Source organism: Ambystoma mexicanum, chromosome 1q (assembly GCF_040938575.1).
Source record: "Ambystoma mexicanum isolate Mex_15411 chromosome 1q, UKY_AmexF1_1, whole genome shotgun sequence".
NCBI lineage: Eukaryota > Metazoa > Chordata > Amphibia > Caudata > Ambystomatidae > Ambystoma > Ambystoma mexicanum.
In genome coordinates, this window is record NC_090922.1 from 107,859,517 (window position 1) to 107,883,372 (window position 23,856).

The 23,856-nt window shown below is 45.1% G+C and overlaps 1 protein-coding gene across 1 annotated transcript in view; it reads left to right on the forward strand.

Moving 5' to 3' along the window:
- Positions 1-23,856, forward strand: part of CYBA (cytochrome b-245 alpha chain) — a 73,555-nt gene that overhangs the window by 29,527 nt on the left and 20,172 nt on the right. Inside the window, exons 2-4 of the mRNA XM_069635988.1 lie at positions 14,738-14,807; positions 16,325-16,399; positions 19,377-19,460. Coding sequence (XP_069492089.1) covers positions 14,738-14,807; positions 16,325-16,399; positions 19,377-19,460 — 229 coding nt within the window. The remainder of the gene's footprint in view (positions 1-14,737; positions 14,808-16,324; positions 16,400-19,376; positions 19,461-23,856) is intronic.

Here is a 23,856-nt window from a genome sequence, read left to right on the forward strand (position 1 = left end):
CGGGCAGCGAACCGAGGCCCCTCGGCCTGGTAAACCTGCAAACCTCTCCTTGAGCTATGCCTCTTGTGGGCTGAAACATCCCTCACCACCATAGATCCATATAAATTAAATGTAGAAATACAAGCGTTTCACTCTAAAAAGAGGACACAGCTGCCCTTTTCAGGAATGCTCATGGAAGTTACTCCCATCAAAGGAGGGCCCAGCAAACTGCCCCCCCCCCCCCCCAGCCGGATCCCCAGGACAGGCTTAGCCTGTATGCAACTAATGACAATGCGCATGTAAACATAAAAACACACACACGCGACGTGCGGGAAGTTAATGAGTAAAAGAAGCTGCAGCCTTTACAGTCATGGAAAAAATGCGCGCAGGTTCCTACTGCCGCTTACAGAATGAACTTGTAGAAAACAAAAACAAAACTTCCTCTCAAGTGAAAAGAATTTCAAGCGTTCCCAAACCACCTGTGGGAAACGTGCGCTGGCTCTGGGGCTGGGGCAGCTGCTAAAAATAACACTGCCTGGAGGGAAAGAATTTCACACTTAGCCGCCGCCTGATTAGAACGCCTCTCAGGGCTGAAGAAATATAAACAAACACTGCAGAAGCAGAAGGCTCCCAGCGGAGCATTACAAAGCATGAATGTGACCTGCAGGTCAGTGTTCGCACACGAACACGGCACTCAGCCAGTTACCAACGGAACATGAAAAATACATGACCATATCCACAGTACAGTGTAATAAAACCCCAAACTCATCAATATAACATTAATAACATAAATAAATAGCACTCTAAACTCCATAATTCCACACTAAGTAAAGAACTAGGAGGAGTTGACTTAGCTGTGGATTGCAGCAGCAAAGAAAGAGGGGTTGGGGTTAGAGTAATGGACATATATAGAAGAGGGTCCCTGCTCATTGGTCCCCTGCAGGGCATGACCTGTCCTCCATGATGGTTTGGGGAGTTCCCCATACATTGACATTGAACTCTATCTAGTTCTGTTGTGGAAACTTTTTTGCTTGTAAAAGTATTTTCTTTGCTGCTGTGGTTTCAGCGTAAAGATTGTAATGCATAATATGAGCCTCCTGTCTTGTCATAGAATTAAGATGTTAGCACTGTGTTTTGTGAGTTGCAGATGGTCACATTGCCTCACAGTCTCGGTAACCTTAAGGGGTGACTGAAATAGACAGGTTTTCAGCTCTTCCCAGAACAGGAAGAGGGGGCGGTTAGATTGCTATTGGTTGGGATTCCATTGGACCGGAGGGTAGTGCAACAATGTTTGATCATTTCAGGTGCCCAGGTTCAGGAACCGTTAACTTCCAGCATTGTGTTTAGTTTCCGCTCGGCAAGCAGTCTAACATTTTAATGACTACAGCATTAAAAAAGCTTCTTTATTGAAATGTGTGCTCCTGTTCAAACTGCCTTTTTTAATTTTGAATTTGAACTCTGTTGGGCTTTTGTATGGGGAGGGTTCCGCACTGATACTGAGATGTTAACCTCCGGCACAGTGGGCCGTTCCGACTCCGCCCTCTTGCAGGCCAGTCACCCCATTTTGACAGGAGTCAACCCTGTCTACATGGGATGGCAAATGTCAGTAGGCCCAAATGAAGGCACCAAGCGTTGATGGCTGTACTTTGGAGGGTACTTTATGATGGAAATTAAACTCATGACTTTTATGCGCCTTGTGTACCCGATATGCTCCATTTAAAGTACCTGTTTTGAAGATGACTGTATAGTTGTAAGGAGTGCCTTTACTACTATTGAGATACTTCATGTGCTGTACCTGCAGTGCCCACAATCGTTGTCCCAGAGATGAGCGCCAAGCTGAGGGACCTTCCATTACAAAAACCCAGCAATGGCGTGTGTGTAAGTGTGTGTGTGTGTGTGTTGTGAATTAGGAGAAGTGGATGCTGTATGCTAAAGAAAAGAAAAAAAAGTGGTTCGAGACATGAGCACGCAGGTAACATGCTGTACATGAACTAGATATTCATTGGGCTTGAGCAGTTCCACTGGATGGCTTTTCTGAAGGGAGGTTTAAGGGAGGCTGGTATCACAAGTATGACACTGATACAAGAGGTACACATTTCAAAACCTTTATTATCTTTTTGGGGTTTGGAGAAACTCGTACTCTGCCCTATAGCTAAGGTGGGAGTGGTCTTTTACCATTAAATAATAAAGAAAATACAGTCCTAGGTCAGTCTATGTCAAATCAAAATGGCCTATACTAACAAAACCCAATGACTGCCCTATCTCTTATACAAAAAGTGTGTACAAGGGGAATATGTATGCAAAGGAAAGTCAGTGTTATAACATAAAGAATCAATGTGACTGAGTCAGCTCTCCTTCCCACGTTGGACAGCATGGGGTAAAGCAGCCTCTGTAAACAGGATGACACACTCTGGCTCAGGTTTCAAAATGAAGGCAGTTCAAACCATGTATCGATGTCCGCTTGGCCTTCCACGTTAAAGCCACGTATTCCAGCTTTCAAAAGTTCTTTCACAGTTCAACAAAAGTTCACGCAAGCCTCCCTTGGTCGGGCTCGGACCTCTCAAAGGAAAAAGGTTCACGGAAGTCTCCTTTCGGTCAGGCTCAGACCTTTCAACCAAAAAGTACCTGAATCAACATAGATCTCTCTCAGCCGGGCTCTGAACTCGCAATCACAGCACTTGCAGGGGTTCCCTTCCCCAAGCTTAATTCACATTTGTTAGGAATCCCCTTCCCCTAAGTTATCACACTTCCAGACTCCCTCAGTCAGGCTCGGACCGTTCACAGATGTCGAAGACTTTCGATATGTGCGAGGCTTTTAATTTAGACCTCTGCAAGACCACTTCGACTTTCTCTTCAGCTCACACTCTAGTGTTATTTGCCCCAGTGTCTCTTGGTCTTGGTAGTTCAGTGTTATAGGCACAGATGTTCTTAGAAATCTTTCTCTTAAAGTAGTTTGTTCACTTTGCTTCTTTATAACACAATATCACATCATTCGCAGAAACCTTTGAGTGGACTATTTCCTGTTGCCGGACCACTCCGCTACTCTTTATCACTGGCTTCACAGTTATTGGTAATTTAAAGTTCACCGCATGTCTGCCTTCCTTCTCATCACACCAGCAAGCGCACAGCCTTAAAGGAATGGTTCGGTAAAAAATTTGTATTGCCCCTACGGGTCGGCCATGTGTTTTTAAGCCTAAGTCGCTCGATTTTAGAAAAATTTCCTATGGACCTTACCCGAGTTTTCGTCCATTAAGCGCACGCGAAAACAGGCATCAGGGAGCTGCCATTTTGTGATAATCCTATCACTTGCCGCATCGCCCTGGCTGACCTGCTTTTGTAGCACTAAATCATATCCCCCACCCCAAAGGTTTTATCACTCGTCACCTGAAAACGAAGGCTAATAAAGTCCAACAATCTAAAACATTCTCCAACTCCTCTTTTTGACAGCTAGGGGTTATGTGTGGTTTAGACTCTCCAAACTTAAATATGATGGAAGGAGTATGGGAGTGCCTCGAGAGATAATTGAAGCAAGCACATAAACACATGACCAAGGCTGCACAAATCTATGGCATCAGCATGTTTTGGTTTCAAGTACTTGCATGCAACATTTGCTGCAGGATAATTGCCCATTTTAAAAAGGTCCTTCAAGTGGTCATTGAAAGGAATGGGGAAGTGATGAATATGTAATGTGTGTATTTTAATACATTTTCTATGAATTTGTATGTTTTCTTGACCTACAACTTTGATGAAATTAAACGAATATATGATATTGTAACATACTACTCGGTTATTCTCACTTTGGAGCTGTTTTTGTGGGACGGAGGTGCTTCATGGGTGGGAGGATGGTGGGAGTGGGCGGGGCAGGGGGGGTTGGCATTGTGACTGTCATGGTGACAACGGGAGGTGGGGATGCTATAGGGAGAAGTAGTTCTAAACGGGCAGGATTCCAATCTAAAATGGCTGTGGAAAAACAGAGGGACCCTCTCAGTTTAAATGCACACATTACTTTGTCAGGTGCAGATGGGGGCTGTGCATCCAACTGAAAATTATCCTGACATCTCCTCCCATCCCCATCCCCCTACCTCTCATGTGTGGTATCCTACAGGTGACTGACTTTTTTGCAGGCACTAATTAAGTTTTTCTTGAAAAGTTCTTGGTGCTAAAGAAAACCATGCACACCATGTTAATGTCATGGACCCTTGCAAATGTGAAGTCGCAAGAACACAACACAGAATGGGCCTCATTACACGGTAGGCGGAGAACCATGGCGCTTTTAGCGCCATGGTTCATGCGGGTAAAATACCGGCACCGCCTTGGTAGAAAGGAGAATTACCGCCCAATTCCAAGGTTGGCGGGGCGGTAATTCCCCCTTCCACCATTGCCCTTCCCCATTCCCATTTTTGCCCCGTAGGGCTCTATGAGAATGGGGAAGGCGCTAATTACGGTACTGCAAATTGCGGTACCGTAATTAGCTCCACTGGTCCCTTTGCGGGTTGGTTTTTAATGCCTGCAAAAAGCAGGCGTTAAATTCCCCAACCCGCAAAGGGACCTCGTAGTAAGGCGGTAAGGATTTACCGGTACCGGTAAAATACCGGTAAACCCTTAACGCCTACCGTGTAATGAGGCCCCATGTCCTTAACCCACAGCCCCCACCCACACGTACAAATCTCTGGCCGGGCCTAATAGAAAAGGATCAGAAAATGCACACCCTTATCCTCCTGTAATGTGAGAGACAAACTATCAGAGCCATTGACGGAAGGGGAATCATAAGTATATGTTTACATTTCTGCAACATCGATAAAATAAAATGTCTGTGTGGAAAAACCTATCATCTCTGTTTAAAGGCGGTCATGATCTATTTTTAGCAGGCGCAAATGCTATTGGTTGCACTATCCATTGAAAATGAGCCTGGAGCATTAAATGCAAGGTTAGCATAGAGTACTCTTGATTGCCTGCATATCATAGCACTTGGAATTCATTATGGAGAGAAGTGGGGGAGGGGCGTAAGGTGTGTTCTCAGCAGTGGGGCAGAGGTTTCTTTAAGAAGAGCAAACTCTTAGGTTGGGGGCAAGGGCAGGTTACCATTCGTTCCCTAATCTCGTGAGCTGTGCTCAAAATTCAGTTTCTTACATTCACAGTGTGAACAGAGTCTACAGCTTGACACTATGTCTTGTAGCAACTTAGAACAGGTGCTAGATACCTTGTACTGTATCTGTTATATTTTATAGGTCTGTGGACTCCTGCAAGAATCAATCCTCTCCCTTGTGATCTTAAATCTTTACATGGAACCGCTTGGAACCCTCCCCACTCCAGACAAAATCCACATCCACTAATGCGCCGATGACACGCAGCTCTACATCAATATATCTTCCTTTGAGGACATCCACAGACTCAAGCCTGCCTTTCATTGATCCAGTCGTGGATGTCCAGTGCTTACCTGAAGCTCAACCCCGCCAAGACTGAATTCCTTCCTGCTGGCTAACAACAACGAACACCCTGACATCCAGACCTGGCTCTTTGCTATGAAACTCATAGGTTTCAAACCCCAGTTGTCCACCTACGCCAATTCCCTTGGGTTTGACATCGACAGACAGATCTCCTTCAAACAGCACCTAGCAAGGAAAACACAAACGGCTTGGTACCAACTTTCTCAAGACCTTCTCCCCAGAAAACAACTTCAGATGTGCTGTCCAAGCCTCGGTCCTCTCCCACCTGGATGGTGGCAATGCCCTCTTGTAAAGCCTTCCGGCGACTACCCTGGCTCCCCTGGGAAGTGTCCTGCATGCTGCAGCAGAACTTCTCAAAGGACTCTGCAAATTCAACCACATCACCCCAACTTTCATCGAACTGCACTGGCACCCGCTGCAAGGCCACATCATCTTCAAATCATGCTGCATCATCTACAAGGCTGTCACCCTGAAGTCCCCAAGCTACCTCACTGAGAAACTCTGCGTCTCTGGAGGCATACGATCCACCAGAAGTAAAGAAATGCACAAACTTCAATGCAGCTGGTACAGGAAGGAGAAAGCCAGAGGACAGGCCACATCTGTCTACGCCCCAAGGCTCTGGAACCTCCTCCCCATCAAAGTCCTACTCGCCGCCTCGCTTCTACCATCAGGAAGGAGTTCACGACCCGCCTCTTCAAGGAATGGCTCCTCCCTAACACCTAGGTCCATACGCCATCCACTCCCCACCATACCTGAGACTGGGTGAGCTGATCCCCACTGTTTCCTCCTGTGGTTACTTGTAGACCCCATTGCTGACAACTGCCCTCCATCCCCTATTGTTATATCCCCACTCCCTTGTTTCTCTGCTCCCTAACCTTGTTCTTCACCCTTTGATTGTAAAGTGATCTGTTGCTTCCCGGAGCTAGCCACACACTCAATAAATACCCTAATAATAACCTGTGCCACAGTAATTTACTGTAGGCCTCTGCCACTTCACCACACTGACGCACTACTAAATTCAGTCCTGGTTTTCTATGCACGCTCGCAAGAATGAAACGCTGTGTTTATATCTCTCTGGGGAAACATGTTTTTAAGAAAAAGTTTGCCATAACTTAATGCAACCAGCATTCGGCATAACTTCATGCATGTAGTACTGGTACATGGAGCCAAAAGGAAATGCAAGGAATACATTTGAAAAAATGGCAATGGATACATTTACTCACATTTCAAATGCCTGATTCAGTTGTAGAAGCTGAAACAAACCGAAAATAACATATGTTTGGATAAAATCACACATGGTAATACTATTTGACATGACTTTATATGTGTAGGACTGGTACACACATCTGGGTGGAGAGAAGCAAGAAGTAAAAAAGAATATATAGTACGCTTTGTACTGTCTTCTATATGTGACAGCATGGGAACATATTGAAACATGGGCCCTCATTAGAGGTTTTCCGTTTTTGAAGAAATGGCGGTCGAAGTGGAAGTAATACCGCGGCTGGCACTTTTTCCAGACCAGCAAACTACAGGTTTGCCAGTGGAGGTTCCCTGATTTACCTACAATCTGGAGGTAAATCGGGCCCCCACTGGCAACACACAGCCAGTATTTCCGATGCTGGAAATACCGGCAATCCCTTCCATGCAGTCCTATGGGAATGGAGGGGAATGGGGATTTACCACCCTTTCCACAACCTGTAATTCCAGGATATCAAGCGGTGGAAATGGTAGGTCAGTTTGCTGGTATCCCGGCGGAATTACCCGTGTGATACCGGCACACTTGTAATGAGGCCCATGGTGCCTAGTTGAGGGGTTCATCCAGAGTATTGGGGAAGGTGGGGGGGGGGTCATCAGGCTTCAACCTTAGTTCCCAATCTATAACCGGTTCACCAGGCAGACCCTCAATCTCACATTCATAAATGTTACAGAGAGCAGCAGGTGTCTGTGTGCTTATGTGTTTTGAAGGACATCTCTGTCACACTCTCCACCACCGCAAAGTGCCTTTATCGCCAGAGCTCGTACATACAGTTGCAAGTCCTTTAGAAACTCAGGGGAGACAACCAAAAGGCTAACTAGCCCCGAGATTAGCTCAGCCCCTGATCTTTTCCAGACCTAGCAACACCCTTGGAGGAATATATACCAACGTTGCTCCCCAAACACTGTTCTCCACTTATCTATTTACCTTTCCTCCCCATCTCTGCATTTCCATATTTCTCACCACATTTACTCCTCTATGCTCCCTTTGTGTTACTAGTATTCCACTTTTTCATTGTGGCCAATTTCTCTCTTCACAACCCCTTTTCTCTTTTCTCCTTTTCAGTCTCCTGTTTACTCCATCCGTCTTTTGCACCTGTCTTTCCATTCCTCTTGTTAAAGTTATGAGCTATCTTCTACGTCACACCTTTTCTGCCCTCTTGTTCCTTTTCTCTACCGCTGCTTTTTCTACCCATCTCTTCACTTCAATATTTAAGCCTTTGGCACTACTTTTGCCCGCCACTTCACTGTACCGCCTTTCCTTTATGCCCCTACTTGGTTTTCACTCCGTTCCTATCCGTTGCTATAGTAGCTCCTGTGAGAAAGCAAAGGGTGTCGCTCGTGTTGGTCCCCAGGGATCTCTCTCTCTCTCAGGTGGCCAGGGCACAGGCATCGCCTTTGGATCCTGGCCCTGGGGGTGGACCAGTGTGGGAGGATTACCTGGGTGAGGGGTCTTCAGGGAGTGGGGGTGAGGCAACTGATGGTAAAAGGCGGTATTCCACCCTTTCCCGTACCCATGCCCCTCCTATTTTACAGGATTCTCCAATGTCCCAACCACCCCCTTCTGCACAAACACTGGGCCGAGAAAGAGGGCAACTGAGAGTAAAGAGGCCAACACTTACATATCTCATTGGATATGTCCCACTAATTGGGTCAGGCAAAGTCAGGTACTTGACTTTAATCACATACATCTGATACCCATTATCTCTCCCCACACAGAGATAAAAGGTGGAAAATAGAGACACACAGTGAGCAAGGTAGAACACGAGAAGGAAGGAGCATAACGTCTGTGGTGAAGGCAAACCCACTGGAGCGAAACGACCGATCGAGGGATGAGAGAAAGGGTAGGCAAACCCAGGAGATCCCTGCAGGAGGTTGTTGTTCCGAAGAGCGACCCTCCCGAGTGAACGACAGAGTTGGGGAGGCGAGGGCAAGCCTGTGGTATTAACCTTGACTCATGAACTAAAGCCACAAATACTAGAAAGGAATGCACATAGCTGGTGAGCTAGTTAACAACATGAAGGCCACTGTGTGTTGAGGAAAGATTTAAGTTGCAACAGTATATCTCACGATTAAAGGCTACGCACGTGCTAATGAGACACGAAGGAAGGCAGACCTGTTGTGAACTTTAAATTACTGATAACTGTGAAGCCAGTGATACAGAGTAGCAGAGTGAACTACTTTAAGAGAAAGATTTCTATTAACATTTGTGCTTATGATACTGAACTACCAAGACCAAGAGACAATGGGGCAAATGACACAAGAGTGTAAGCTGAAGAGATAGTCAAAGTGGTCCTGTAGAGGTCTATAGTAAAAGCCTCGCACATTTGAAAGTCTTTGACATCCGTGAAAGGTCCAAGCCCAATTGAGGGAGACTGGAAACATGAAATTAGTTAGGGGAAGTGAACCGCTAACAAATGTGAATGAAACTTGCGGAAGGGAAGTGCTGTGATTGCGAGGTCCGAGCCCGGCTGGGGTATATCTACGTTGAATCAGGTACCTTTTGGTTGAAAGGTCCGAGCCCACTGAGGGAGACCTGTGTGAACTTTCGTTGAACTGCGAAAGAAGTTTTCAAAGCTGTAATAAGTGACTTTAACGTGGAAGGTCAAGCGGGCCTCGATCCACGTTTTGAACTGCCTTTGTTTTGAGAACCTGAGCAGAGTTTGTCATCCTGTTTAGAGGGGCTGCCTTACTCCAGGCTGTCCAACACAGGAAGGAGAGCTGACTCAGCCACATTGATTCTTTATGTTATAACACTGACTTTCCTTTGCATACATATTCCCCTTTACACACTTTTTGTATAAGAGATAGGGCAGTCATTGGGTTTTGTTAGTATAGGCCATTTTGATTTGACATAGACTGACTGGGATGGTGTTTTCGTTATTATTTGATGGTACAGACTACTCCCATCTTAGTTATAGGGCAGAGTAGGAGTTTCTCCAAACACTGTATTGTACGTGTGATACCATGCTTCCCTCACACTCCTTTATAAAGAGCATTAAAAAAACATAGTTTGCATTTTAAGAGACAGATGACCCGCGTCTTCTTTGATTGAAGGTTACAGCATACATTTTAAGCTGCTCATCATTAGCAAGAGGAGACTTTCCTGTTGGAAAACAGGATGATACCTGACAGGCTTGTGCCTCCTGTAGTCCAGTATTGCTAGGACAGGCTTAGTCCTCGATCATAGAAGCCTATGTGAACATGTTGCTAGAAGAGTTTACATGTGCTGTGATCTGGTCTTCAACCATTCCTTCCAGAAGGAAGTCAAGAGAAGAGTGCCACAATCTAGAGTCCTTATCAAGTACAGTATTTATCAAAATAGTTCAAAAGGCCAAGGGTCATCTCTGAAGCTGTTTATTGTGTATAAGGTAGGCACAGGGACAGCATATACAGCCTGATTTTGTTTAATGTGCTGGTGGCGTGTCCCTTTGCATTATTGGCCATGCAGCGATTCTGTGTTGTTGCAGATTCTTCATGTTCAGTGGGCAACACAAGATGGCTACCCAGGGAACCACTGTGGGAATTATGAAGGGTGCCAAGCTGGTGAGCTCCATCTGAGCATGCTTGCTTGCATCAAGAGGGGAATGGCCTGCAAGCAACACTCGTATAATTGTTGTTCTATTTAAACGTTTTTATTAACTGGAGATATTAATCTTACAAATTCCACACCCCTGTCTTTAAAACGTACAAACTGAATTCTGCTGCAAGCCATGTGCAATAGATTAAATGATCACCTTTAGGAACAGAAACACCCCTCTCTCATTGGCCTTAATAGCCTACACGTCTCATTTCCGAGATTTGGGCTGACATTTCCATTGCCTAGCCTAGAATTCAGACACTCTTTTTTTTATCAACCTTTATAGTTCTCCTTTTTTACCAACCAAATCCTGTCTGACTAATGGGCAGTGTTGACCTCCCACTGTTCTGCCTGCATTTTCTGAACAGTTCATCTTTTAATTATATAAAACTCTTCAAAGACGGGGGTTATATTATTTCAAAATTCTTTTGGCCATACCCAGGAGCTTGTGTGCCCATATTTCAACTCCAATATTGAAAGACGTCCCTGATCCTGCCGATACAGACCTGTTTTCCAGAATGTTTTTCCTCATATATTTTCAACAATACTACATCCAAACTACTGTTTCTAAAAACTCTATCCTGTCTGGAAACACAAGAAATGTTATCCTCGATTTACATTCTCCCCCACTCCCCTGGTGATGGCTGTTGATTTTCCTGCCACCATGCTGACTCTCCAAAGTGATCTCTGCACACCTTCTCAATCTCTTTAGATCTTTCATTGTGGTGTTGATCAGCTCTATATTGGGATTGTGGGAGGAAACCAAATCACGTACCCCTCCCTCTTTCTTTTTTCTTTTCCTACTATCCCAGTTACTCCCATCATTTAACTATCCCCATCACACCACTCTCCACCCTGACTGTGCTACACTGATCTATCAAAAAGTGTCACAACTCTCTATGATATGACCCTAGCGTATCCTTGATGCCAGCTCAATCTCCATCTTCACACAAACCGAACTGCGTGCCTTCCGTAGTCTCACCAGTTTTAAAGTGGAGGGTAACAAACTCATTAGGATTCAACCTGTTTCTTCGGATAAGTTTTCATAATACTATTAACGCCGGGGCCAGCCTTCATATTGAACTCAACTTCATATTGCAACAGCACACTGCCTTCCCAAATGCAAATGCTTCTTTAGTAATGTAATATACTTTGTTTATACTGCATCAATTAACATTGTTGTGGTTGCCTAAAACCAAGGCTTGTCCAGAGAATGTATTTTGTCCCTGTCTAGGGAATCGAGTGGAAATGGCATGTGGGGAAAGAAGGGGGAGAATAGATGGGGCAGATAGCCTAGAGAGTGGTTGTATCAGGGACATGAACACATGATTGTTTCTTCTTGGATGTGTAGGATCTTGCAGGAGGTGGATTAGGCATAAGGTGTTGGTCAGCTAAGAGGGTAACAATGGTGAGCCGGTAGTTAGTGTTTCACGTAGGTCTATGTACTTTATCAAGAAACAAGTGAAGGGTGAGTGGTTGCCTGATGGGCTTCTAATGTGCTCAAGCAGACCCTTGAAGTATGTATGCTTTTAAAGATATAAGATGTTATACTTTATATATTATCCCAAGTCTCACAACCAGGCTTTAAAGCTTGAGCATTCCATGGCCTATGCTGTGAATGGTGAAGAGTTTAGAGTTGATTGTGTGAGGCCTGAGAAGAGGGAGAACATCAAATGAATCTTGTCCCCAGGAGCCAACTCTGCTTGGAAGCCTACGTGGGTGTCCGGTCAAATGGTCGAAAATAAAAGATCGAATGACCATTTGATCGAAAGTCAAATGGTCGAAAAAAAAATGGTCGAATTTTTCTATTTATTTATATATTTTTTTAGTTTTGTTTGGTAAAAAAAATTAATATAGAAAAAGGGGGGAAAAAAAATCGACTATTTGACTCTCGATCAAATGGCATTCGATCCTTTGGTTTTCGACCAAATGACCTACAACCGCCTACGTGATCTAACATGAGAATGGAAAACTAATTGAGGGAGTTGGTTTCATGATGATCCAATACTCGTTCATAACACAACTGGTGTCACTAAGCCGAGGGATCAAAACAAGGCAGACACTGTTAAAGTTCCACAAAGATTTAGTGGTAGTTACGGTTGGCCCTTATAATGAAACCTGCCGCATTAAAGCTTCAGTACAGGAAGGCTTTTCCTTAGTTGTAATAGTTGCAAATGTCAATCTGGGTTGCTCCCTCGTGTATACTGTCAGTTTAAATTCCTGGTGGTTGTGGTGGTGGGTTTAAGTGTCGCCTGCATTTCTTACTTGTATCTTTGAGTCAAAGTCTCTGGACCTTTGCTACTCTGCCTCTATTCTGGTACTCTGCTTTTTGTCCCGGGTTCGGGAATCTACTCTTCTAAGCCCTCTGAGCCCACATTATGCCTGACCAAAGAGGGATGCTGGGCACGATAGCAGTGGCAAAAAAAAAGAACTTCCAGCATGGGGCCGATAGTTTGAGGGAGTTAACCAACCTCAGTTCTACTCTTTTGCCTCCTCTAGGTTCCTGGCACTGTCCACCCGATCCCTTCAATGCCCCATCCTCTTTTTCTCCTCAATCGGTTGTCATCCTCCTGTGCCTATTGGGATTGCACCTCCTATTCTCTAGTCTCCAGACTGTGGCCCTCATTACGGGTGAGCCAGCCTGGAAAAGAATGCCAGGAATAATGCTGGTACTACCGGCTCCGGCATGATTTCCAGACCGTCTCATTCCAAGTCTGCCAGTAGGGGCAGTGAATTACTGGGAAGCCTGACCTGACTCGAGGTCAGGCCCCTACTGGCAGAGAATTGCCCCTATCAACGGCATTGGTACTAGCGGTGCCAGTGAAGGGGGGGCAAACCCATTCCATGGACCTATGGGACTCCGTGGAATGAGAACTTACCGCCGTTGCTGGCACCCATAAAATCCCAGTAACACTGGGATATCAGGCACTGGTAATGGTAAGGTGAGTTTGCACATAGCACCGGTGGGTTACCGTTAAACTCACAATGCGGGCTTGTGTCTCCTTAAGCACCTTCTTGGTATTGTGGCACATGCTTGTAGCTCCACCCTTCCCACCAGACGCTCCCTCTTTAGGGGTCCGGCTGGCCTGCACAAACTCTTCTTCCGTTATTCACCTAACCTCTGTCCAACCGCCTCTATCTCTCCATCCATGTTATTTATACAAACGCTTGAATAGAAGGTACTGCAAAGAATGGCCTGTATGCGCACCATTCTCAGTATTCTCACGAACCAGCACATCTGTATCGTGCCTAAACATGAAAATTGAAGCTAAAATCCCAACCACCACCGCCCGTTGAAGGAAAATCTATTTATTTAAGAAATGCACCCAAAAACAATTTCTGTTTTTTAATTTGTTGCGAGCACCAATTCAATACGAAATCAGTAACTTACCTCAACATAGCAGGTGTTGCAACTGGTAAAAAGGCTTAAGGAAATCTAAACTGAAAATGGAGAAGCGTGCTAGTTTTGGCACCTGACGGTGCTTTCCTGGAGGCAGCCACAGCGAATGATGTACCCATATAGGGAGTTTTACTAGCAGTTCTTACTCTCGCAATCATTTTGTGCTTCTTTCTGCTTCATGCTACATCCTGTGTGCAAGGGAGTGATTACACATACATAAAAGGGTGATGGGCTTTCTAGAACTTGTAACTCCAAGAAAGGAAAGACCGCCCTATGCCTTTATTCATTTATTTCCTGGTCAGTGTACCCACCACCCACAGAAACCATCACAAAACACCGCTGCACTCCTTAGGCAAGTCCTGATGTGAAAGACTGAAGGTTTGGGAAGCTGGATTTCTCTTGCAGCCGGAACCGTTTAGTCAAGGGCTACCTGTCTGGTCCTTTGCCGCCTGCCACAAAAGCCAAACCTTTTGGGTTTGCCGTTGCTTGTTTTTAAGCTGCCACATCCACATAGGCAAGCCTCTTCATGGCCCCAGTGGGTAGTTGCCATTTTGGTTGTAATCATCGACTTAGTTGGCATCAGGAACATTTTTGCTCTGTACAAGTTACACCAAAAAACTTTATAAGACCTTGAGTGGCACTTACCAAAAGCCATGTTAAAGGTACATGGCTGGATACGTAGATAATAGATGCTCGATTCTAACAGTTTAGAGTATTTATAATACAATGTGCCCAAATAATGTCAGCCGCGAGGGGCAAATGTGAAAGTGGGAAACCTTGAATTTGAGGTGGTGGTTTGGAGGACCAGGAAGGATTTGGGGTGAAGGAAGATTTTAGGCTGAATATTGGTGATCCTGATCTGTGGTGCCGGGAAGGCGAGCATGTGATTTGTGAGGTGACACATATGGGTTGAAGGTTGGTAGTCCATGCTTGGTTTGTTGAGGTGGTGCCGAAGGGCAAATGTGGGTTCAAGGTAGAGGGACAAACTCTGGGTCCAATGCCATGGATGTATCTGTGCCATAGTATGCGGCATGGGTCTTTCTTTTCTATTAACTCTTTCCTCTCCTTCTTTTGCAGTCTTGTTTGCTGGAGGTATCGTGGCCGTGGCGGGCCAGTTCAAAAACTGGGAGTTTGCAGCTTACGCAATGTATCCTTTCACGTACTAAATACAAATAAAGGCAGTGTTCTGGTGCCAAATATGCCGTTCTAAGGGAGCGCTGGGAGGCTCAAGAGAGAAGCTGCCTTCTGTGAAATGGGGAGTTTGCCATACAGGTCCGAGCCGCTAAAAGGCTGGGGTGGAGTTATTTGGTTGTTGTACTTGGCTGACACTGGCCGGTGGGATGAGAAATCATCCATTCATTGTTTTAAATCTTGGTTCCAATATAGTAATGGCTATATATTCGTGTTAACTGGTTGTGGGCCTCCTTAATGCCACACTTAATTTTATATTGTATGCGGCACACGGCTGTAGTAGTGTGTGGGTGGGACAACCTTTTCCATGTTAATACAGTTGTGTTGAACAATGTATAATTAGAACATACTCAAATGCCCCTTCTACATTTCCTTTCAAGTGCGCAATTATATGATGCTTATCAAACACAATCATTGTCAGTTACATATTCTTCCTACAATCAAACAGTGAAACGTTGCTTTAACTTTGTCTTCCATCAGCCTTCATGGGTTTCACACTTGCATGGTGCCCTTTTCAAGGCTTTCACTAACATATGTAGGTTCCTCCTTCTTTGCTTGTTTTAAAATAGTATCTTCTTCAGAAATGTATTGTGCTTAAAGTTGGCACTGAACTGAAATACCCATTTTCGTCTGTGTTTCTGTGTGCTTGTTATTGCTTATGCGTAATGAAGCTGCAGCCTAGTTCCAAGATTACATGTTCATGATCTTTTATTTTCATTTTTTACAACTACTGTATCATCGTTCACTTGAACGACAACGTAGAACGGGCATTTGAGTGTGTTCGATTTTAGTAATGCCTTAATAGAATGTATAATTAAAGTGGAGGGCACCAAAACAAGTGTGAGAATACCGGGAGAAACACTTGTCAAAATGGGCTACTCCCAGATGGCAAGACACAATTTGATATCTCGCTGTTTTGGCACACAGAGAGAAACCAAATAGCTTTAATCCTTAACTGAATATATTTTGAGAGAGGGTATAGGCAGAGAAGACCAGGTATGTTTTGGAGAAGTTTGGAAAAGGACAGTTCTCGTATCCAGGGGTTTTCTAGGTTTAAATGCATCACTCCTATATTATTCCCTGATGCTCCAGACCCCTCACACGGCGCAGTCGGCAAAATTACCATTGCCATCGAGTTTTCATTTTTAAGAACACAAAGATTTGGGGAAGATGATACAATGGCTACCTTTATTGGGAAACCAAAGAAGGAACCATTGTGGGATGTTGAGGGTGCCCACCGGATAGAGGCTGAGGATGGGTGCCCAACGGGTAGAGGTTGAGGATGGGTGCCCACTGGATAGAGGCTGAGGATGGGTGCCCAACGGGTAGAGGTTGAGGATGGGTGCCCACTGGATAGAGGCTGAGGATGGGTGCCCAACGGGTAGAGGTTGAGGATGGGTGCCCAGGATCTGTCTTGTGGATAAGTTTGCAAATGCCTGGACATTGCTATTGATCTTAACCGAAGGAACCTAGCGCGGCCGGAGCATTTATCTGTCTTCTGGAGTACCCAAGAAGTAAGCGGAAAAAGGGAACGACGATGGAGAGATGGTAAGAGCATGTGCAGTCACCAATGCAAGAGTGCCATTGAGAATCCAGCATTTGAAAAAAAAAGAATGTTGGCGAAGGAAAAATATGCAGAAGTCGGTATGGGGCATAGAGTGAAAAAGGGGTGGCTAAAAGGGGGGCATGGTCTAAAAAGGGGGGAAATGGAGGGATGTTGAAGGGGTGGGAATAAGGGATGCAGAGAGTCAAACCTTGCCCATTCGAAAAAAGGTAATGCATTAAAGAGAAGCTGTAGCCTGCTAGGCCCCAAGCTTATTAAGGCAAGCTTCCATTAATAGAAATGGAGCAAGATGGAAAGAAACGGTGGGTAGATCAAAGAGAGTGAAAGGAAGTACCCCCTTGTGTATCTTCCTTTGTCCAGACTATTGTAAATCGACCACATCAACCTCAACCAGGCTGTGCATGTTCCTCTTATACCATGTAATGTCTAAGGAAGAATCAGAAGGGAATTACAAGGACACCCACACATTGAGCAGTGTTTCTTAATTGTAATTTTCCTATAAGATAATATTTCTCTTATATGAAGCAGTTAAGAATAAGTGTCCTTTATTACTTGAAGTGTAAAAGTTGCTTGTGAAAAATGCCATTGGCATGTGTTCTAGCCTAGTCATTAGTCCTTTCTATAATATGGACAGGCAGAATGGTGTGTTAGCCGTAACAGAATTTAGCAATGCTCTTTTCTCTACTTGTTTTTCAATGTTCTCCTTTTTTATCAGCCCACACCCTCTCTCATTGCCTAGGAAAAATCTTGTTGCCTCAGTGGTCGTCAGAGGCATGGAAAAACCTGGTCAAGTCTGCCCTCAGAGGGCATTCTAACCTGAGGACATAACTTGCTCTCCTGGGCAGACAGTTTCTCTGTTTTAGTCTTTCTTAAAAGTGTAGCACTCAGTGCCTGCGAGGTAGGAGTGAACTCCTTACCCGATGTACTTCAGGAGGCGACATTACAATGGAGGGACGCACCCACCACTGTAAAAGCAAGGCGGTATACTAGAAATCCGAAAAACTATTTTGAGTACACCTGTCTGGACACCTTTTCCAACGTGTCTCAACGCTTGACTATGGGAATACTGATCTTTCATAGGATTCCCTATCAAGGTTTCCAACACTCTTGTTTTCAGGGAAATAGTGGCCTCCTCGCTTTTTGACAATCTTAGTCCCAGGGGCACATCACTTTACTCCCTTCTTGGACTCATTTTATGGCAAGCATCTGCCCCCTGCCTGGTGGTTGGATACTAATTGGGCCTAGATTTTCCTCTCCATCCAGCCACAGGACGCACTCCTGTATCGGTTGATTCTTATTCTTACACTCTAGCAAGGCTTCCCTCCTGGGTCAGCGGTGGAGCTTTTTTTTGGTGTTTGCTTCCAGGCTAGAGCCCTGCGGTCTGCAACCTGCCGCTCGCCAGATGTTTTGGACTATGACTACTATGGTCCCACATCATTGAATATACTAGCTCGGACTCATGGGAGTTGTAGTCCAAAACATCTGGAGAACCAAAGGTTGCTGGCTCCTCCTTGGTCATACCCTGGTGTACCCTCTCACATAAGTGACTCATTCCTAAATATATAGTGACCTATTCACTTCTGCTCCCCAGTTTAGACTTGCTCCCTCAATTGTGACAACTACTGCGGAGCTCTGCTCTTTTATAGAGCTAATTCTTAGTTTGATCATTCAATAAGGCTTGGATTCATAAGTCCCAGACTTTCTTGACTTTTATAATATGAATGCTTGCTCCCCCTTTCTACTTGTGCCCTTTGAAGGTTTTCCCCCTTTCTATTAGTATTTATTGTCTAGTCAATCATCGTCCCACTAAGGGAAATTAGGACTAATTAAATCTGGTGACCGATCTTGGCAACAGAAGCTATGTTTCCCTAATAAGTGGGGGCGAGGGGGTGGGGTGGAGTGGGTAATGGAACACTGAGGAGCACGCCTGCACTGGGGTTTGTATCTGTTCCCATACAGCCCCCACTTTTTCTTCCTGCACTTATCAGACCTTCCCTGTCTACTGCCTTAAGCCCAGCACTTGCCACTTGCTGGCTGCACTACCACAGTTTATTGCCTTTATTATTTATTTATTATTTATCTGTTTCTCCTTTGCTCTGCACTTCCCACTTCTGCCCCCTTCATACACCCCCCCTTCTCCCATGCACTTGCGCGTTCTCAATGTCACTGGGCCTAGTAAGATTGTTGTTTTGTTCTCCCCTGTTCCCCTCCTTGCCTTGTCGCGCTCTGAAGCACTTGTATACGAGCGCGATAGAAATAAGATTTCAATTCAGACGCAGGTAGAAAAATAGCTAATTTAGGCATGTGGTAACTCATGCTGTGGTTTCTCAACAGTATCTATTTTGGATCTCTTGGAGATCCACCATGTATCTCCTCCAGGTAGCACAGAGGCCCACCTAGACCAGAGGTGTTCAATGTGACTTCATCACAGGCCATATCCTGAAATGGGATGTACTCCTCCCTGCCCCTAATTACCAAAGACTGCACTCCTTTTGCTATTATAGCTTTGTGGTCATCGATGTATTTGCTCAGATACGCCCGTCTGTACGCCCATCACATCCATTCACCTTAACTTGCAATGCATGGGGGCCATTATGGGGGTGTGTGTGTCAGTGTGTCATGAATATCCGGTCTATCTCAGGCTAAACCTAGTTGATCACAGGTAAACCACGAATTTCAAAATGTTCCAGAGAACAAGAGCAATGTACAGTTTAGGACTTTAACCAGACAGGTTTAAAGCCCTCGTGTTTGACATCCCTAAGAGACACAATTCTGTTAAGCATTGGAGCACTAGGTGTGACTCTGCATTGCCATCGCATCTATTATATCGCAATTCTGCTTTCCATTCCTTGTGTACAGTAGACTAAGTTCCTCCTAAATGGCCTAGTAACTCTAGTTCTGTATAGTAGGGCTTCTGATGTCACTTACATGATGTTCTTAATTTCTCTTCCCCCCCAACAGCGGCCAGGCGTGCATTACCCCTGTGGTGAAAGTTTTTGGACCCCTAACTAGGAACTACTATGTTCGTGCCTTCCTCCATGCTGGGTGAGTTATGCTAAAATAGTACCATTCATGACTCTTGAACGGACAATTAATCCCTATGTGCTGGTTTGCCGTTCTGTAGAAGTGGAAAGCTGTCCTTTGAAAAGTCTCCTTATGTTGCCTTATCACCACTTCTACAGGCTGTTTAGAGTCACCTTTGTCTCCCGAAACATACTGATTTCCCTTATGTGGGTCAGCTGGATCCGAGTAAGTTGGGAGGCGCTAGGTGAGGAGCACCATTTGAAATCAAATGTGTTTACAGCGTGGCTGAGGTCTGAACATGTTTTTCTTTGGGTGGACTCGACCTTCGAAATACCTGTGGTTTAAATTTAGACCATGTTGATTTTGTTGGAAGGTTTGTTGGAAATGTTGTTCACTTCAAAGGAGTTGGTGTGAGAGCCTGGGTGGCATTCAGGTAACCCCTTTGAGTAGGTTTTCTGGAGAAAATCCTGAGTCTTAGGGTCACAAGACTTCTTGGCTACCTCATTGCCCACGATTCACCCCGGATCTGGTTCAATGAAGAATTAAAGGTTTTTGCGCTGCCGTTTTTCTTTGTGAAACAAACCTGACGTGGCACCAGCCTAAGCAGAAAATTCCTCTGTTTGCATGCCTGGTTTGGTTTAGTTGGCAACAAGTGACTCCGCCAAACTGAGTTAGGAGAATCGAAGTACAACGTTTAATGTAAAGGTAAAGTGCAGCCTTGCTTGGTTCTTCTTAGGATAAAACCCCTACATGTTCACCTATCTCTGGGTAGCATTGTTAGATTTGATGTCCATTTACAGTGTTTGACAAGAGAGGAATTAATAACCGCAGGAGTACATATTGGGTTGCTGTTAAGTACAAGCTGTAATGAATCCTGGGTATTTATCCCTTTTCCCCAAGGGATAGCCTCCCCCTTTGCGGCTAGGGAGGTGACCCTACTCTGCAAGACCCTTCCCTATGTGTCTTGGCAGTTGGGACCTCCCTGGGAGAGACTCCCCTTTGGGGGACATGGACTCCTGTTCCTCCGAGGAACTCCCTAGGCATCCACCATAATGGCATTTATGGGAGTATCGGGTATGAAGAACATTTTAAGCTCCAAGAACTTGGCTGAAGACTGGTCTAAAATATTCCATTCTGCACAAGAAAGAGGACCTGTCTCTCTAAGGAGAGACGTACATTTAACCAAGACGAGTAGGCTGGAAGAGGAGAATGAACACCCTGGGACGAGCGAGAGCACGCTGAGGAGAGGTGAAGCAGGACCAGAGAGAGAGGAACGGAAGAAGGGGAAGCCCACTGATGAAGAGGTGAAGCCTGGAGAATTTGGAGCCAAGGACCCTGCGACTTTCGTAGGAGTCCTGGGCAGCAGAGGGAAATGCTGGAAACCTGGCGTGTCCATGAAGATAAAACTGAAGGAGAAGGGAAGCCTTATCCCGGTGGTGGCGTGACCACTACGACTTCCTGGTGGGCAGTATGCCCGGTGAACAGCGCCAAAAGCACCAGACAAGGGAGTCCAGGAAACGCCCTCCGAACAACAGTCGACACGGTAGCAATGAGGAAAAAGACTGAGTGTGAGATAGCAACATGAAGGAAAAGCATGAACTACAGAGGAGAGGACCCGAGGGTGTGCCGAACCAGAAAGCATTCCTCGGCAGATACAGAGGTAATGGGAAGGTCAGGAGGCTGCCAGGGAATCGCTGTAAATCAATTGACACTCGTCCCAGTGAAATTGACAATCTACTAAAGATAAAGCCATTAAAGCAGAACTGTGTTAATGTGATCTCAAGAGTAACGAATGAGCCAGAGAGGGATGAATCCAACCATGAAAGGGAATTGAAATCAAGCGACACAGATAATTGAGGAAGTAGTCCAACTGGAGAAACCTAGGAAAGTGGGGAAGGACAAGTTACTAAAAAGCATAAACAATTTAAGGAGGTTGGAAGTACAAGAGTCAGACACATACGCCTGGAACAAAGCACAAGAAAGAGCAATACAAAGCCTTGTGGAATAACTGTGAGAAAGGGGGGAGAGCAAACCGAAGTGCATTATAAAAGAGCCAAAGGACCATGGGGCACATTAAAAGTTTGGTGACATTTCGGCAGTAAATCCACCAAGATTCCACCAACTGTAATACCGATACCTCCACCTTATCCGGCGGTATCACCGCTGGATTACAAGTGGTGGTGGTAGGCATTGTTAGGCCCCATTTAATTTGAGTCCTTAGGACTCCATGGGGGATTTCAGCTGAAATTTGGTGGGAATGTGGTGGATTTACCGCCAGCTCATTCTGGAAACTTTCCACCAAACTCATAGTTGGGTTGTGCAGTAATGCAGCGGTAACAGTATTACTGCCACATTTGTACCACACTGCCCACCTCGTAATGAGCCCCAGGGAGGTTGCAAGAGACTACTTGATACCTTACTTAAGAGAAATATGAACTAAGTAGAGAGATTGCCACAAGAGAAAGCCAGAAAAGGGGTGACTTTATCCTAGCACAATTTCAGTTCGTTAAGATATTGGTAGGGTCTGATAGAATTAGTTTTGGACAGATTCATTTCGTACTTCCTGATGACAGAGCACCTTGAGTTATGTATATAGACAGGGAAAACCCTTTAGCAATAGGCAAATAGAGGCATTATTATTGTTGTAATAAAAGATACTCGTATTTTCCGCAATTTCTTCCGACCCGCCACATAGCCTAGAAAGTCATGAATCATGAGATTGAAGGTTGAGTGCTTTATTATTGTCCCTATAACCCCAAGCAGACAGTGATGGCTTGAAATTCACAAGAGCCCATGATTTGTTTTTTACATTAGATGTTAGTTTGATTTATTATGCCACCGAGTTGTTTTTTTGAAGAGGTTTATTAATAACAGTAATTTTAAAATTGCATTAAACTATTTGGTCATTAGAGCTAATTGTATAGAATGCTGGCGTACTGTGCATTCACTTATGTGATGCGTGCCACATGTTTGTGAGACTCGGACAGAGACAATGGAGTAATGTTCAACTTTGATTTCAAGCTTGTAACCGGGCTTGGGTTTGATGTACAATTGTAGGAACTAGGAACAGTGCTTGAAATTATTATGAAGCTCCTATTGAAATCCTTGTCAAGGATGGAGCAATACAAAGTTTGTTATTTCTCAGGTGTCCAACACCTTCAGTGGTGGTCCCCCAAATCATAAAGTTTGTAATCCTAATCTTAAGAGTTGTTGTCCCTCCAAAGACACCCTATTCTACAAGCCAATGTTCAAAGATGTGGCCAATCGAAGAGTTCACAAAGCTTACCTTCAAAGTGTCGACCCTATTCTAAACAACATCCACCAAAAAGGAAAGTCCTCCTGGGAAGGCTTTACAAGGGTTACTCAGTCTGAACTCTCCAGCCGTCTTCCTGCTTTCATGGTGTAAGATATGGTGCAAGACCTCTCGCAGGCTCTGGACTTCTCTCTTATGCGGCTGTGCCACACACTTGCAGGGCTCACTCTAGGCGTCTCCCTGGGCTTCTCCGGATTCAATTCATGTCTCTTGCACACCTTTGGTTTTCTAAGCTTCAATTCCAATCTATCAGAACTTGTTTCCACAAGATTCTATTTGGGTCTCCAGCAGACCCTGGATTTCTTAAGCTTCAAGTTAGGTCTCCTAGACATATGCTGGTCTTTTCGGTGTGCACTGTTCAGGTATCTCATAAGCCTTTGCTAGGCGTCTCAGTATGTACTGCTCAGGCCTCTCACAGACCTCTGTCCAGCTTCTCAGTCATTGCTGCAGGTTGAATGGGCATTTCTTACCCTCTCATTCAGGGGTCTTCTTCAGGCAGCTGATATTGTGTCCTACCCCTGCCACTGGTCTGATTTGTCTGTTTACCCTTCCCCGGGAATGCTAGTGGAAAGCTTGAAATCAAAGTTGAACATTACTCCATTGTCTCTGTTCGAGTCTCGCAACCACGTGGCTTTCCATTTGCATCAGGAACTGGGGAGGTGCTCTTGTACTGCTCTGGTCAGCTTCTCTTCCCCAGGGCTTCCAGGTATTAGATTAGCAGCGTCCGTTCTCTCCTTGCAAGCCCTCCCAGCTTGCACGGCCTTCCTCTTGGCAGCAGTCTTTTCAGTATTGCTGCATCAGCAATCTCCCCTTATTAAAGCTGCTGTGAAAAGCGCGTCTGCTTCCTCAAGGTCTGTGACAAAAACTGGGAGATCCTGCTCTCTCTTTATGGGTGGGTTGTGTCTACCTGTCACACAGTGGAAGAAAGGAGACTGCCCCTATCCTGATTGGTCAGTTGTACAAGCAGGGAACGAGTTACAAAGGTCTCAAGAGATGGGTTGGCCATCTTGGACTTCATTTTATTGAAAATGCTTTCAGGAGGGTAGCTTATCTCCCCTGCCTCCACCCCTCAACATTCTTGGAGTTTTTCTGGAAAGCGCTGGG